Genomic DNA, 17,892 nt, shown 5'->3' on the forward strand with positions numbered 1-17,892 from the left:
ATAATACAAATTTTATAGATAACTGGGATTCAAACAGTGTAAACCGTCTATAGGAGTAGAATTTAGAATTTATAGTTGACTGACTTGCTAAGAAAATTTGTCCTTAATGTTTTAACGAGTGCAAAAAAAATATATATATATATATATATATAGAAATTAAATTACGTGGTTTTCCTTAATTTATTTAAAATGAAATAAAATTAATTAACATAATAAGTAATAATAATTTACAGTATTTATAAACATTTAATAAATTTTTTAATATAAATATTTGGATAACAGAAAATATTAATATTAAGCGATTGGAATAAAAAATTAATATTGAATATAATGAATAATTAATTTTACTTAATGTCTCTCTCGAAATAAAAATAAATTTCCGTGCAAGGAATGAAATGGATACATTTAGGCGCCACTGTGAGCCACACACTCTGTCAAGGTCTGCACTAGCGAGTTTACTTCATTTTTCATGGCCGTAGCTTCTTCAGCTCTATCTCTTCCCCTTCCACCACCTTCAACAACCAATCCTTCTCACCACCACATTCGTTCCTCTTCAACAATTTCTCACCCCAATCCCAAACCTCAAACACCCACAATCCGTTCCCGGCTCAGCCGTATTTGTCAGGAAGGTCAACCCCATCTCGCCCGCCAATTGTTCGACACAATTCCTCGCCCAACGACAGTCCTCTGGAACGCCATTATCATCGGTTTCATCTGCAATAACATGCCGCATGAGGCGCTTCTCTTCTACGCCCAGATGAAGAAATCGTCTCCTGATACCAAATGCGACGCCTACACCTACTCTTCCACCCTCAAAGCCTGCGCTGAGACTCGGGACTTGAGGTTGGGTAAAGCAGTGCATTGCCATTTTCTTCGGTGTTTATCGAACCCCAGTAAAATTGTGTATAATTCTCTTTTGAACATGTATGCTACCTGTTTGAACTCGCAGGATATCGAAATGGGTTATTCCATGGGTTCTGAGTATTCCAAGAATGATTTAGTACGTAAGGTGTTTAATAGCATGCGTAGTAGAAATGTGATTGCTTGGAATACTATGATTTCGTGGTATGTAAAGACGGAGAGGTATATGGAGGCAATACGGCAGTTCAGGATGATGATGAAAATGGGGATAAGACCGAGTCCTGTTAGTTTTGTAAATGTTTTTCCAGCCTTATCAAGGTTAGCAGACTATAAGAATGCTAATGCTCTTTATGGGTTGCTTCTGAAATTGGGGCCTGAACATGTAAATAACTTGTTTGTCGTGAGTGCAGCCATATTTATGTATTCTGAGCTTGGTTTCCTTGATTTTGCTAGAAAAGTTTTTAACTCCTGCTTGGAGAGAAATACTGAGGTGTGGAATACTATGCTAAGTGGGTATGTTCAGAAGAGCCACCCTGTTGAGGTTATAGAGCTTTTTCTTCAGGCTATAGAATCAGAACAGACTGTTCTTGATGATGTAACTTTTCTCTCTGTTCTAAATGCAATTTCACAGTTGCAGCAGTTGGATTTGGCTCGGCAGTTTCATGCGTACATCGTTAAGAATTTAGAAGTAGTACCTGTAATCATACTAAATGCAATTATTGTCATGTACTCAAGGTGCAATTCAATCCATACATCGTTTAAAGTTTTCGATAAAATGGCCGAAAGAGATGTCGTTTCTTGGAATACTATTAGTTCTGCTTTTGTGCAGAATGGATTAGATGATGAAGGACTGTTGCTGGTATATGAGATGCAGAAGCAAGGTTTTGTGATTGATTCTGTGACAGTGACTGCTTTACTTTCTGCAGCATCAAATCTTAGGAACATTGAGATTGGAAAGCAGACCCATGCTTTCCTTATTAGGCATTTCATTCATTTTGATGGCATGGATGTTTATCTTATTGACATGTATGCAAAGTCAGGTTTGATTAGGACGTCACAGCGACTGTTTGAAACAAACTGTTCAAATAGTAAAGATCAAGCCACCTGGAATGCAATTCTTGCTGGATGCACTCAGAATGGGCTGATTGATGAAGCCTTTGCTTTGTTTAGACAGATGGTGGAGCAAAAGGTGATTCCAAATGCTGTGACAATGGCATCTGTTCTCCCAGCATGCTGTGCAATAGGTAGTATAGATTTGGGAAAGCAACTGCATGGGTTTTCCATTCGTAATTCACTGGATCAAAATGTGTTCGTGGCAACTGCCCTAGTTGACATGTATTCCAAATCGGGTGCAATTCATTATTCTGAGATGGTGTTCGTTAACACACATGAGAAAAATTCTGTCACATACACCACAATGGTATTGGGTTATGGTCAGCATGGGATGGGGAAGAAAGCTCTGTCTTTATTTTATTCAATGCCAGGATCTGGCATCACACCTGATTCTATTACATTGGTTGCAATCTTGTCAGCTTGCAATTATTCTGGTCTGCTTGATGAAGGTCTGCAAATATTCAATTCAATGGAGAGTGATTATGAAATTCAGCCCTCAGACGAGCACTACTGTTGTGTTGCAGACATGTTAGGGAGAGCGGGGAGGGTTGCCGAAGCTTATGAGTTTGTTAAAGAATTGGGAGAGAAGGGTAATATCTCAGAAATTTGGGGTTCACTTCTCGGGGCTTGTAGACTTCATGGGCAATTTGAATTAGGAGAAACAATTGCAAAAAGGTTGATTGAAATGGATAGGGGAAACAACATTACAGGTTATCATGTTTTGCTATCAAATATGCACGCAGAGGAAGGAAACTGGAAAACTGTTGATAGACTGAGGAAAGAGATGAGGGAAAAGGGTTTAAGAAAGGAGGTTGGATGTAGTTGGATTGAAATAGCGGGTTGTGTCAACTGTTTCGTGTCTAAGGATGAAGAACATCCTCAATTTGGAAAAATAAATACAGTCCTGGAAGGATTGGCCTTGGAGATGAAATATTCTTTATCTGCATCCTGCTCAAGTTCAGGTCTAGATATTGGGATCGCTAATTTTGATGAATGAAGACAAATATATCTTATAGATTTTATGGTATTTGGAAAAATTGGCTAATTAATTAGATTTCCGGAACTTTTTCTTTTATTTGCTTAAGGGTCTTAGCCCTCGTGAAATTGGGTAAAGAATGTATGGGCTCACCCACTGAAACTCCTAAAGTGGAGAGAAGATCATCAGAGCTAAAGGCTTTCGGCAGATTTGGAGAACTTGGAAACTGCTTGATACACCATATCTTGGCTGATAACTGGCAAATACTTTGTCTCCTATGCAGATGGTATGAATTGGACTTAACAGCCAAAATTTGACATTTCGGGTTGCAGGTTGGCTGGTTTGATGTCTCAAGAGATCAATAATTTGTTTCAAGTGTTACTGTTTTGTTGGTGTCAAGCTTGGGCAATGAGACTACAGTGAAGCAGTCAGACTGGCTAACCCAAAAGTGCTATTTCCTTCAGGTTGGTTCTGCTTGCACTTCTTTTTTAAAATTTTTTGCATCAAGATCTTTTCCTTCTCCTTAAACGAATTTTTTTCTGGTCATGATTAAGGTCAGAGTTTAAGTTCAAATATTAATGTGTCCAAGTAATGCCTAAGTGATGGGACAGAGACATTCTTCTGCACTTTTGCATTAGTAAAGCTATGTTTGGTGCAAGTCTAGAATATTTGTGGAATTTATTTCTTTATATTGATATTTAGTTTAGCTAGAAGTTGTTGAAATTTTTTCCTAAAAATAATAAAAATTGATCTTGTAAGAAATATTATCTAGAATTAGAGAAATAAATTGCAAATTCATCAGAATTAATAGTATTTGGAATGTATTGCATCAATTTCATATGAAATTTCACATGAGATCAGTTTTTATCATCTTCTAGTAAAATTTATGATCATTACTGATTGAGTTAGGAGTAAATTCGCAAGTAAACTACACAAAAGTCCTTGATTTATTCAAGCATAGCTTAATTAATTGGGTTTGAATTGCTTTTTTAAGGTTAAATGATAGACATGTCGGATTAAATCTTATCAACTTAACTTATACATGTGTCTTTTGTTGGTTGGATTGCAAGATGGATTTAATTTTGGTAACTATTATCATTGTCATCGGGATTCTTTTTTCACTGTGGACAAGGACTATAAATCAAATCTAGAAGTTTCCATTTTCTTTTTGGATTGATCCTAGGAGTTTTATGGAGGGATATAGATACTCAAATAATAAGTTTAGAACTTTTCTTTTTTCTTTTTCTTATCTTGAATTAATATCCAGAAGTCGCATTTTTGAGTTGTACCTTGTTCTCTTAATTAGCAATGAAAGGAGAACTTAGACAATTTCAATCTGACAAATCCCCCCCTAGCTACAGGAACCATTTAGATTCGTGTTCTTGATTTATGCGCTAATTGCTGGCTGTCCTCCCACTCTTTTTTTTTTGGGGGGGGGGGGAGTTTAAGGAGAAACCAGAGATGGTTGATTCTGACAAGAAGCACAAGGTTGAATTTTTGACAATAATCTCCACATAACCTTGTATATATGGATAATATTTAGGGAACCCACTTAGATCCTACGAGTTATTAAGTTTTAAATATGGATTTATTTAGCTATCGAAGTCCCCAAATTTATCTCGTTAACCTTCCAAACTTGGGGATTGGCATCAAATATTTCTTTCTTCTCTTGCTTAGGCTTGTTTTCAACCTAAAAGAGAAACATGTTATTACTTTTAACTTCTTCTAATTTTTATGATAATTGGGAAAATTTCCGTCACAAATAACAAGAGCTTGCCTGAGTTTTATCAATTGGGTTCCTGATGTGCAGCCTCGTTAAAAGAAATCTCGAAGTACACACGTGCTGGAGTACTTATGGTGCCTACTTGCCATGAATTTGGACTCTTATTCTCTGGGGATTTTACTCTGGCAACAAGTGATATGTAGTTTATGTATCCAACGCCAATATATGGGAGGAAGAGAGTGAGAAATTGTATGGTTCTATTCCACCCAATCAAGGTCTAAAGGAGGTACTACTTTACAAGAGTTCCATTCTACGACTCAAACTTATAGGTTAAACACAAATGTTTTAACTGATATATTATAGTTAAAAATTGTTATTCTTTAAATATAAAAAATATTAAGAGCTAAAAATCTATTACTTATAATCGGTAGTCAATCTTTCTGTTGTTATTGTCTTTGAGAAAAGGTAGAATATATGGATCTCAAAATTTTTACATTGAGTTTGCTGAAACAACAAACGCTTGCTTAAACAATGCAGGCAAAGAAGAAGAACCAATTAAAGAACAATGTTGTTGCTCTCTGTTTCAAGAAAGTTGAGAGAAGCTTGTTGTAGATTCTTCAAGTCTCCGCAAGTAGAATATATGGATCTCTCTTACTGGCTCATCGCACAGGAACACTTCAGACGAGGGTGGTCAACTGATTTTATAATCTTCAAGTCAATGTTTTCCATCTTCAAGTTGATAACAGATCCTACTCGTAGATGGGAGGGTTGTTTTTAGAATCCTCCAGTAAGGGTATAATATGGCTCCATAAACATGTTCACCATATTTCAAAGTAAAATTTTCATATATTCCAAATACATTTTTAATAAGGATGGTTAATGGGCGGATGGCTCCTGACAATTAATTCTTGACAGTGGATATTAATTATAACAAGATAAAAAAATAACATTCAAATAGAGATAAACTGAGAGTAAAATCCTATTCAAACCCACAATTTCTTGAAAGTTTTTATATTTTAATGTCAACTCAGAATTGGTAATCACTTTCCTTCGGTAAAAGGACATCATTCATCTGGACTTGCTATCCTACAATATCTGCATTAAAACGTGACAAGGCTAACTGTGAAGATCCGCCGTCCATCAAAGCCTCCTTGTTCTTTTCACTCACTCCTTCCTCACCTCGTTATCCTGCTCCATCAATGGCCTTATTCCTCTCTCTAACTCTCCTGCTTTCACAAGCATGTTATGAGGAAAACCAAACTGCCTCCTATAATCCATTTTAATCTCCACCGTTAACCCCAACTCCACCACCATCTCGAATGCGTTCATTTGCTGCTCTGCGTACAGCGGCCACGTGGCAGTTGGTACCCCGAACCATAGATTCTCCAACATTGAATTCCACCCGCAATGCGATCCGAATCCTCACACGGTTGGGTGGCTCAGGACCTCAACCTGTGGCGCCCATCCTATGATCTTCCCCTTCTCAACCGTTCGATCAAGGAATCCTTCTGGCAAGACCTCCTCCATATTTGCGTAATCAGTTGGGTTTATTTGGCCGTTTGATGGGGCTTTCCGTAGGGACTACAAGAAACGATGCCCACTTTGTTCTAGCCCGTAGGCAATCTCTCTCACCTGCTCGTCAGAAAAAGTTTCCCAGGCTCCCAAAGCACAGGAACACCACCGACAGGGATGGTTGACCGTCGAGCCATTTCATGATCCATAAGTCGTCTGTATCCACATTCAGGTTGATAATAGGTCCCACTGGGTCGATGGAAGGGTTGTCGTTGCAGTTCTCTAAGGAGCGTATAACATGTGATTCCAGCTTTGTAAACGTGTTCACTATGATCCCCTTGGCGTTCTTTATCCCTATCGCGCGTTCGAGCACAACTCCGGCACAATCTTTGTCGAGCATGACGGAAGGCAAGACATTGCCAGGAACTGGATTGACCAAACAGGGCAAGACCAACTCAACACCCTTCAACTCAGTCATGTCAACTTTTTGCGTTTCACGGAGAGTCCGAATATAGAATTGAAGGCCAAGAAAAGCTGCACTTGATGTGAAATACAAGTAACTAGGCACCCCAAACTCTTCTGCAACCTCCGTCAATGGTGTGCAAAGCATATCAAAGACGAACCCAGCCAGTTGAGGTGAGTGGGGTCGTCCCCATTTAGTTCGAGTGAGCTCATTAATGGCTTCTCTAACATGAGGCGTTTGGGATTTGACGAGGGAATTAAAGAAGAAGAGGAGATTGTTGTACGTGTCTGAGGTGGGTTGCACGTGAGGGAGGTCAAGAAATCTAATAAGATCAACGACAAAGAATGAGGTTTTAGGATTAATGATGGTGTTGGCAATATAAGAGCCGTAAGATAAAGGGATGACAAGTACAGTGATGGAGAGGCGAGGGTCGTGATCCAAAAGGCGCTTTGCGGCGTTCGTCATTGATGCAAACATGACCAGCAGCAGGTGTAGGGATGAAAAGTAGCTCTACCTCACCCATTGTTTTTCACCCTTGACCTCTACTGACAGTCAAAGAGGTAGATGTGGTGGTTTATGCCTTTATATCTATTACTGTCATTTATTTACTTCTAAATGTAGACACTCAATTATGGCACGTAATTTATTTCAAGATACCATAATTAGATAGCAGTTACTTCTTCCATTTTGAGATAAATATAGGATGAGTATTTCCATTTTTGCGCCCATACCATCAGTATTCTCATTTTTGAAGTGGCTATTAAATTATTTTATCTGTTGTCCACTATATAAAAAAAAAAAAAAAAAAAATAACGAATATTCTTTACATTTACCTAATTTTTTTTTTCATTTTAAAAGTTTTTATTAAATATTCTAAAAAATAATTTAATCATTAATCAAAATAAAATAATATATCTAATAATAAATATAAAAAATATTATAAAAATATAATGTTAGTGTAATTAAAAATATGTTAATTACACATATTACATAATATGATAAAATTAATATATTATTTTATTTGAATAGAATAATCGAATTAACATATTTTTTTCTATTTATTTTTTTAATGAGAATATAAACTCAGATTCAAGTTATATGTAACCTTTTCATAAGCATCAATACACAAGATATGTAATATTTAGTTGCAAACACAACGTAAAATCCAAAACAAACAGCAGTTACATAAATGTGAGATTTAATAGTCATTGGTTATGTATGTATCTTTCCGATTGGTACACACACTACTCATCTCATCAAGTGAGTCCCACCACTGTTATTTACTTAGAAACGTGGTTTTTTTCAAAACGCGTAAAACAGAATTGAAAACTACCAAACTTCAGCACCTGGTTAGGTAGGTTGGTACATCGTCCGGGTCATTCCTCAGCTCTGGAAGTTCTTGTGGGGGTTCCTGCTTTATTATTTCTATACAAAAGTTACAGGAATGAGCTAATATAGTTCGGTAAACTAAAAAAATTAAAACATAAGTAAATAATTCTTCCCCCCCCCCCCCCCCCCGTACTTCCCTTCCCAAACTCTTACAACCCGTCACTGTTCCCCAGTCTCTCCAGGTTCATTTCACGGTCCTGCACTTTCCTTCCCCCAACCTCTCACAATCTGTCTCTGCTTCCCAGAACAGAACCGTTTTTCCATTTTCTGCATATGCCTCCATCAGATTTCCCATTTCCAGAAAAGTCTGCATTCTACCCAACACTATACCCCCACACTCGCCTCCATTCCAGAATACAATAGGCTTCCACTTTCTGTCTAACCCTCCATCAAATTCTCCATTACTATAACCTTCAAAAACGCAAACACGCAGAACAGAGTTACTTAATCCAACACGCAGATTTACTCTCACTTTCATTTATTTCCCACTGTTATTTGATTTAGACAATTCAAAATTTGTCGACAATAATATCCCCACCAAACAGTACACACATACACACACAACGACCTCAAGGGCCACGCGCGCACACGACTTGCATTCTGTATGCCAGACACGGCCCTTCCAGCCTTCCCTTTCTCGGCCACACCTCTGGCCTCTTAAACAGCATACATTCGGGAGATTTACTCCCCTTCGGACCCTCTGTTTCTCGGTCTAATCCGCAGACAGATCATTGGTCAGCTAAATCACATCACCACGACCAACACTGGCCACCCACACAACCAAGAGAAATAGCAGCGTAATAGTAACCCAACCATGGATCGGTTTACACTTAATTCCATTTCCTATTTATCCTCTAATCTTTGCCATCTGTCCTATCTATTTTTTGTCAGACCACTATTCAACCCCACCCAAATCTCTAAACCTAACTCATTCATGTTCTGCCATCATTGTTTCACCTCTGTTATCACTCTCAAAACAGCTTTGCCGACCTAAGGAGGTGGACTACCTGGGGGTACTTCAACTCAGTTTTTTTTCCTTTCTTTTTTTTTTCCTTCTTCTTTTCTTTTTCTTACTACTCCACTTACTCTTCAGTCACGCCCCTCTCTTCTGCACTGTCAGGAAAACAAATAGCTTGTTTACTCTCTCTACTTGTCTCGACCCAAAGGCCTACTCTCTCTCTCTAAAGGTTCCCGTCACCTAGCTTCTCTCGTCACCCACAACTGTCCCAATTCTCTCAGTTGCTCCGAATCCCCACCTTCGTATATATGTTTTTATTTTTTGGTTTTACCTCATCAACACATATTACATCCGGAACCTCATTACCCGGTTACAACGTACACACGTCATCTAGACCATTCACAAATATAGAGTTCAGCAGAAATCACATGCAGCCATTTCCATTTCCCATCATACCAACACACAAACATAAGATATTAACACAGTACTAACTCAGTGCATTACTTATGCATGTCATCGCAGAATTCATGCCGGAATTCGATATTCCACGGCCTCACGTTGGCCACTCTCAATCACACGCACAGCTTCAGAGTTACCGATTTAAAATACTAATAACTACAGAATGTTGTTTTACTTATACTGTTACATTTTTCTCTCTTTTTTTCTTTTCTTCTCAAGTTTCTCTCTGATTCACTCCCAAGGGATATACTGTTTTAAATCTCTTACTGCTCCTTTCTATGGAAATTTGGGGTTTAGGTTCTTCTGTTCTTCCCCCCTGTTCCTTACCACGAATTATTCTAGTCACCGTCATTCCCTGTTGTTTCAGTTCCTGATTTATTTAGTTTCTCTCCAACTTTTACCTACTATAATTTACTCAAAACGATTTAGTAGTTAAATTGGACCTTCATGCTTTCGCGTCAACACTTCCTAAAGGTGAATTCACCTTGTTATATTCAGAAAATTAATTCAACTATTTTAAAATTCGGGTTTAAGTTCAGCTTGAACTTACCTCTGTCTTCGAATACAGCGTCTGCTTCCCCGCAGAAAGCTCTTCTCTGATCGCCCCCTGTCTGGCCATGAAGACTCCAATCTTGTCTTCTCCCCTTTTCCTTTCCTCTCTCCTCCTCTCCTCAGCATTCCCCTCTTCTTTACTTACAGCCCATGAAACCCAATCTAGACCGTTGTTTCGTTTCCTTTCATCTGGATTGTCCACGTATGAAGAGCGTTATACGGGTCTCTGCTTCATCCGCATCGTGTGTCTCCATCATTGTCGTTCTTCTGTAACAAGACATGGTAGCCTCACCCTCCGTTTAACGTGCCTCCATCCATACCGTTTTTCTGTAACAGACTCCTGCATCTACCTAGCATGAGTTAATTCGTTGTTGTTTGATTGTAAATACCTCTGTTTGTCTATATTGCAATTGGACCCCATGGTTTTTCTTCCCCCCTTTATTTCATAATTGTACTCTTAATATGTATAAAACAAAACTTGCTGAATCTCATATCGTGCCATGTTATCCTGGAGATGGATAGTGGCATTATTGTCCAACTTTGGAACAAGATGATTAATAATGAGACGGTAGACAAAAATGCAAATTTCAGCCTCCTACTTGCAATCGGGAATTAGCTTATGAAAGACTGGATTGTTGAGATACAACATACATACTGGGAGGGTAACAGAACCGCTAACTACTTGGCAAACCTTATTTATGATGGATCCATAGGGGATCATTCCTTACTGCAATCCCCTCCTGAGCTCCTGAACATCTTCCATGAGGATGTATTTGGTGTTTTTTGACTCAGATTATGTAATAACTATGTTTGATTGTTTTTATTAGCTCTTTTGTTGCTTTTCTCTTGTATTAAAAAAAAAAAGAAACTTGCAGGTTTAAATAATTCAATAATGATAAAATTTTATTAATATTATATATAAACCCAATGAAGTGATTTATGTGTTAATACATCATCTACATATACATAAATAAATATTTTATATCCCTGTAGCTGTCATTTATACTTACATTAATATTTAGGTATACAAACATTTTTATATTATGATATAATTGTATTAATATTTTTGGTCATAGATGTATATCTATATAAAATATAGTACAGTTACATGTCGATGTCACGGGACTGCATAAGTTAATGTAGGAACCATTTTCAAAACCCTGCCACATAAAACTAATATTATTAATGTTATATATAAAACTAATCAAGTCATTTAGACGTTAAGATATTATCTACATATATATATATATATAAATATATATTTATAATATCGTAATCTTCCTCCTCAATAATCACTAATAGACAAGTTTTCCAGCTTATTCGGGTTACGGATTCTAATAAACTCAATGAAACTAAAATTTAAAATTTTAATTTATTAGTATGTTTGTAGTACTGAGTTTATTATTTTTTAAATTTAAAAAAAATTCTGCAGTGACTCAATAAACATTCAATCTAACCTTTTATTAATATATAATAATAATAATAAAAAAAAAAAGTGATGAGGCTTTATAATTAGAGAAGTAATTGTAAATTATTTTATTAGAAATGTCTGAAAATTCCTTTTAGGGCTGTTAAAATCTCGACAATTTTATTGTATTCGTTCAGGCCTGAAAAGTAAATTATTTAAAGAGAGAGCGTGGCCTGGGCCTGATCTATTACAAAGGCTAAGTTGGACTGAGGTTAAACGGGCACTACCCAGGCCGTTTAACTTGGTTAAGCTATATATATATATATGTATGTATATATATACATGCAGAAGACTTGTATATGTGTTTAGGTCAAGTAAAGTCAAGAAAGTGTATCAAAAATGTCAATTGTCATTGCAATCAGTTCTCGTCCATACAATAATTTCGACTACTTTTTTAAGAAAATTTCTCAAAATTTTGTTTGAGAAACCTCTTAGAAGGTACGTTTAAAAATAAATTTATGTATTTAATTTTTTATATTCATTTAAATTTTAGAAGAAAAAAAAAATGAAGTAAAGAAGAAATTAGGGAGGAACACGAATAGGGGGAGAGAGAAAATCAAAATTGTCTTTCCAGGAAGAAACCAATTTACATAACATCAATGTGAAGATTTAATATTTAAAATTTAATACTTTGTTACATACATTATGGTAGAATTATAGTATTTAAATTGAGTTTTATATTAGTTATGTTCTTTTGCTATAGTTCGCTATAAGAATTAGTCTAAATTAATTTTCACTTTAAATTTAAATTTGTATAGCCTTTAAATTTATATATATATTTACGATTAGAATTAATTTCAAGTATTTATATTAAAGTTCATACACCAACTAATTTATTAAAAGAAAAGAAATTAGATTATTGTAAATTAAAAAATCACATCAAGGGAAACAAATTTTATATCTATTTTTTTTTTCAAAGGAGAACAATGAACAACAAAGATGATCTTATTAGTAATTCAAACCGAGTTTCAAGCCCATTTTGCCATGATGGACATAAAAGCCACTCCCATAAGCAGCGTATTAAAATTAATTAGTGATTAAATTAGATAAAATTAGTATGTTAATTGTAACCGTTTTTTTTTTTGTCTTTTCTCTTTGCCATTGTACAACAAGCTGCATATAGTTTTTGTTGTCCATGCATACTATTAGAAAAATCAAAGTAATTTTTCTCAATTGTTCTCTTTCTTCTCCTTTCCAACATGGTATCAGAGAACCTTTTTTAATCAAACAATTTTTAGCTCAGTGATTGAGCTTCAAACTTTAAATCTTCAATGGCTAGAGAGCAATCAAGTGATTCCCAAAACCCCTTCTTCCTTCACAGTGCCGACCATCCTGGGTTGGTCTTGGTATCCAACCTCCTCAATGGCAACAATTACAACACATGGGAGAGAGCAATCAGAATAACATTGAACGCCAAAAATAAATTGGGTTTCATAAACGGAACCTACGATCAACCGAGCAACACTGATTCCACTGCCAGAGCTTGGTCGTGTTGCAATAGCATGGTAACTTCTTAGTTGTTGAATGCTGTAACGAGGGAGATAGCTGATAGTTTGTTATACCATGAAAATGCACAATCTATCTGGACAGACTTGCGGCTCCGTTATCAGTAAAACAATGCTCCGCACATCTACCAACTGAAACAGAGCATGAATAACCTTATTCAAGGGTCACTCAACGTCAACGCCTATTATACGCGAATGAAAACAATTCGGGACGAGCTCAAAACTTACCAACCAGCTCCAACCTGTCATTGTGGAAACATGAAGGCATGGAATGATTATTAGGAGCAGGAGTTTGTGATGATTTTTTTGATGGGTTTGAATCCTTCCTACGCTGCTGTTAGGGCTCAAGTCCTGATGATGGAATGTTCGCCATCCATTTTGAAGGCTTTCTTGATGGTAGTGCAAGAAGAACGGCACCGTGCGATCAACTTCGACGTGTGCGCAGAGGCGGCTGTGGGGTCTGGTTCTTCTGTTGCCCTAACTCAAGGTCGAAGACGACCCACCTGTTCACACTGTGGGCTCGGGGGCCACACTGTGGACAGGTGTTACCGCTTACATGGGTACCCACCGGGCCTCAAGCCCAAGCCAAAAATGCACTCGCATGTTTTTAATGAAGGACACGTCCAAGCCCAAGCCCAAGCCCACAATTCATCTCAGTCTCGACCTGTAACGACCCCGGAAATTTAAAATGAAATGTGTATTAAAAATATCAAATACGAAAACGAAGTCAAAAATTCGATTAACATCCCTTACACTAAAATCAAAAACGTGCTCACAAAATATAAAAGATCCAACTACCTAAAGGAGAAACTCGAAAGTAAAAGCTACGAATATAACTATGGAGTCTTTAGGCATCCCCTTCGTCGTCCTCCTGCGGAACGGGCTCGGGAACAATGTCTTCCTGATATGAAATGATTAAATAAGAAATGAGCTACACTAGCCCAGTAAAGACATCACGATATCTCACCGTCACGGAGGTAAAGGTGGGTAGAAAACACAAAAAGACCAATAGAGCATAATTTACAACAAATTCTTTTATCAATAATAAATCCTTTACCATCCACTTACCTCGGTGAAATTCATAAAATAGTATACGAAAGCAATAACATTATCATCGTCATGAAATCATATATAAACTGTATAACATAATACTTATCACGCCTTTTGTAATTCAATCATTACACAATATATTTTCCTCATTTACCAGCCCACTAGTATCCATGGGGATCCATAGGGGTCCCGCTACCCGTTAACCCTTAACACTTGAAACTAGATTCCAGGGCCGTCCCCATACCCCGTCCGGTATGGGCGCCAAAACTATAAACCCCATTACCCCGTCCGGTATGAGGGTGAAACGGGCCGTCCCCATACCCCGTTCGGTATGGGCGCCAAAACACATAAGGTCTTCATACCCCGTCCGGTATGAGAGACCATAATCCCGGTAGGGTTCCTTACGGACCCGGTCCGTCCACCATCTCCCAGGATATCTAGTCAGGCTGACCACATTATACAATTACCAATTTACATAATCTTTCATTCTCCTTTTCCTCAGTCAGCATCATCAATTCACATACAGACAAGCAAAACAGTAATTTATGCCAAACAGACAACATACAGCATCAGTATCTCAGTCATTCAATCCATAATCAATAAAACAGTAAAATATGCACACGAAACTATAAAATGAAAACATCAAACCTCATACTGCATTTAAAACTGTAAAATAGGCCAAATAACAGTTAACCGACAAACACACTAGACTCGGGCTCCATTAGCGACCTTAAGAAATTTCACACATTCGTTGATTCAAGAAATACCGTTTTATCATTATTGAACTTTAATACCGTGATAGGAAATAGGGTGAGGGGTCCTTACTCGTTTCGGGATCCGAACACGGCTTCACAGTGCGCCTACAAGCTGTCCCTAATTTTCTCTGAATTTTTCTCGGGGAACTGAAACGCACTACTGGTACTTGCACGTGTTCCAAAAAATCCCAAATTAGGCCCAGGGCCCCTTTTTGTCCAATATCGCAATTTCGGCACGGCGGCTCTGCCGTGCTCCGGCGACGGCAAGCGGCGGCGATTCACCTCGATTTGGCTGTTTTCGGCCGTTTCTGGCCGAATTCGGCCACACTTGCATCGGTCCTAGCGATAAAACAACCCTAGGGCCCTCGGGGGGCCAAAAAATTATGAAAAATCGAAGCTTACCGGCGGCAGTGCTCTCGGGTGCGGCGGCTCTCCGGTGAGGTTCGTGTTTTGGTGATTCGGCTTCGATCAACTTGTAGAGAAAAGAATGGTGATCACGGTGATATAAAAATTGCATCAAACGGAGGCCGGAAAGGGCCTCATCGGAGGCAAAAACCGAGGAGGGGCACGGCGGCGCCGCTGGGTTTTGGCCGTGTTTTCTGGCTAGGATTTTAGCTCCGATTTGGCCACAGGGGAAATCAGCGTGGAAAAACGAGTCGGGGGTATGAAATTTACCTCGATCGGCGGTTGGAAATCTCCCCGGTGCGGCGGCGGGTGGCGGCGACCGGCTTCTCCGGCGTCTGGTTTGTCTTCTCCGGCGAGGGCAGGCGGCTAGGGTTTTTGTGGTCAGGTGTGGGGGTTTTATTTATACCCTTTTGCCTTTTGATCTCAGCCGTCCATTTTGATTTAATCTAGGCCGTCCGTTTTTGATTGAATCTGGGCCGTCCGATCGCGTGTACTCGGATCGCCAACGTGGCCCGTCCCCGGTCGACGTGGTTTTGCCACGTGGCAGGTCCTGGTTGGCCAGGACTGCTGACTGGGTCTGCTGACGTGGCTGCTGACGTGGCGGCGCTTTTTTTTTTAACCTAATTAAAATATTTAAAATAAAAAAAATCAATTTTTTTTTCCATATTTTCCGGGTGTTACACGACCCACTCCTAGAACTAGATCACTTAATCCATCAAGCTCTGAGTCCAGGCCTGTTTTTTGTTCTGCCCGCTAGGTCTTGGCCCACGAACAGGCTTATCTATAGCACAATTCTTCTTCTTCCTCGGGCACGCACCCGACTGTGCGACAGGCGCAGAACTTCACCTCCACCGTTGCCTGCTTACCAGCACTTGATTCCGCTGCCTCGGTCGATGCTCTAAGCACATCGCAAATTAAAAATATTATTGCCCACCTAAGCGCACGGCTTCACCAACCGCACTCCAACATCTCGCCGAACAGCTTCTCTCCTTCCACCAATAACACCATTTTTGGCCTTCACGAGGCAGGTATATCATCCATACCCTTATGCCTTTCCAGTTTCACAAAGACACTTACTTCTAAATGCTGGATTATTGACTCTGGAGCCACACATCACATATGTTGCACACCCACCATTTTCACCTCCCTTAAGCATGTTGAATCCATCCCAGTCACTTTACCAAATGGTAGTTCAGTGCTATTCACTCAACTTGGAAATGTATTCCTCATCGACACCCTAACCCTACATGATGTTTTATTTGTCCCTCATTTTTTCTTTAGTCTTGTCAGTGTAAGCATGTTGACCACCACCCACAACTATACGGTTAATTTTTCTCTTCATTCTTGTGTCATCCAGGACCACACTCGGGACTTATCGATTGGGAAGGGTAGATGCATTGGCAACCTCTACTACTTAATTACTAGACATCTTCATTTTTCCGCTGTTAATTATGTATCTGCTGATTCTAAAAGTAGCCTATGACACTTTAGAATGGGTCATCCTTCCTATGTAAAACTTCAGTACATTAATAAAGATTTACAGACTTTGAATATTTTTCATTACAAAATTTGTCATTTGGCTAAACAACGTAAATTGCTTTTTGTTTCTCACAACAAATTATCTTATCGTCCATTTGATTTAATCCACATTGACATTTGGGGTCCTTTTTTTATACCTACTATCGAGGGATACAAATATTTTCTTACCATTATTGATGATTGCACTCGCACTACTTGGGTGTATCTTCTTCGTCAAAAGTCGGATGTTCTTACCATTTTTTCTCACTTTTATACTCTCATCCTTACATAATATAAAACTCCTATTAAATCTATGAGATCTGAAAATGCGTATGAGTTGAATTTTTATTCATTTTTCACCCCAAAAGGCATTGTTTCTTATCATTCCTGTGTTGATACTCCCCAACAAAACTCTCTTGTCGAGTGCAAACATCAACATATTTTAAATGTGGCACGTGCCTTACTATTTCAGTCCCCTGTCTATTGGGGCGACTGCGTCTTAACTGTTGTTTACCTGATCAACCGTACACCTTCCCCCTTGTTATCTAATAAAACTCTATTTGAACTATTAACTCACAAAAAACCATCTTATGATCATTTGCGTATCTTTGGTTGTCTATGCTATTGCTCCACTTTCGATAGTCATCGCCATAAATTTTCACATTGTTCTTGGACTTGTATCTTCCTCGGTTACCCTTCGGGTTACAAATGATATAAACTTTTTGACATCGAGAGCAATCAAATCATCATCTCTCGAAATGTCATTTTTTTATGAACGTATCTTTCCATTTCTTTCATCCCACTCACCTAGTCCCATTCACAATGACCTTTTTCATGATCGTGTTTTACCTCTCCATACACATACACACTCACCAGCTTCTCTTGATTCACCTACTCACTCACAGCATGACTCTTCACAAACCCTATCATCTCGACCTCTACGTGTCATACGATCACCTCCTTATTTGTTTGACTATCAATGCTACCATACAAATACACATGCACTTTACCCCATTTCCTCATTCCTTACTTATACAAAGCTTATACCTCAATATCACAACTTTATTTTTGTCATTTCCTCCCACACTGAGCCTACCACCTTCTCTGAGGCTGTCCAGTCCGATGTTTGGATGACCGCTATGAATGTGGAGCTACGTGCTTTAGATAACAATAATACTTGGTCTG

The 17,892-nt window shown here is 38.4% G+C and overlaps 1 protein-coding gene, 1 long non-coding RNA gene and 1 pseudogene across 4 annotated transcripts; 1 reads left to right on the plus strand and 2 right to left on the minus strand.

The window, feature by feature from the left end:
* Nucleotides 1-386: 386 nt before the first annotated feature.
* LOC110821724 (Tetratricopeptide repeat (TPR)-like superfamily protein) lies at nucleotides 387-5,543 on the plus strand. Of its 3 annotated transcripts, XM_022051653.2 has the most exons (4): nucleotides 704-843; nucleotides 950-3,414; nucleotides 4,761-4,959; nucleotides 5,211-5,543. In XM_022051653.2, exon 2 carries the CDS (start codon nucleotides 959-961, stop codon nucleotides 2,969-2,971), a length of 2,013 nt encoding a protein of 670 aa, XP_021907345.2. In that variant the 5' UTR covers nucleotides 704-843; nucleotides 950-958; the 3' UTR covers nucleotides 2,972-3,414; nucleotides 4,761-4,959; nucleotides 5,211-5,543. The 3 variants fall into 3 exon arrangements, with proteins under 3 accessions (XP_021907343.2, XP_021907344.2, XP_021907345.2); XM_022051651.2 differs by having other exon boundaries at nucleotides 387-3,414; XM_022051652.2 differs by lacking the exon at nucleotides 4,761-4,959 and having other exon boundaries at nucleotides 387-3,414.
* Nucleotides 5,544-5,620: 77 nt separating this feature from the next.
* Nucleotides 5,621-7,171, minus strand: LOC110821758 (anthocyanidin 3-O-glucosyltransferase 2 pseudogene; annotated as a pseudogene).
* Nucleotides 7,172-7,829: 658 nt separating this feature from the next.
* On the minus strand, nucleotides 7,830-10,875 carry LOC148266732 (uncharacterized). The gene is made up of 2 exons (XR_015817827.1): nucleotides 10,005-10,875; nucleotides 7,830-8,073 (listed from the first exon to the last, which is right to left on the minus strand). It is a non-coding gene; the product is annotated as an uncharacterized LOC148266732 (long non-coding RNA).
* Between the last annotated feature and the right edge of the window lie 7,017 nt (nucleotides 10,876-17,892).

The sequence above is a fragment of the Carica papaya genome, chromosome 3 (genome assembly GCF_054855325.1).
Source record: "Carica papaya isolate Zhongbai chromosome 3, ASM5485532v1, whole genome shotgun sequence".
NCBI lineage: Eukaryota > Viridiplantae > Streptophyta > Magnoliopsida > Brassicales > Caricaceae > Carica > Carica papaya.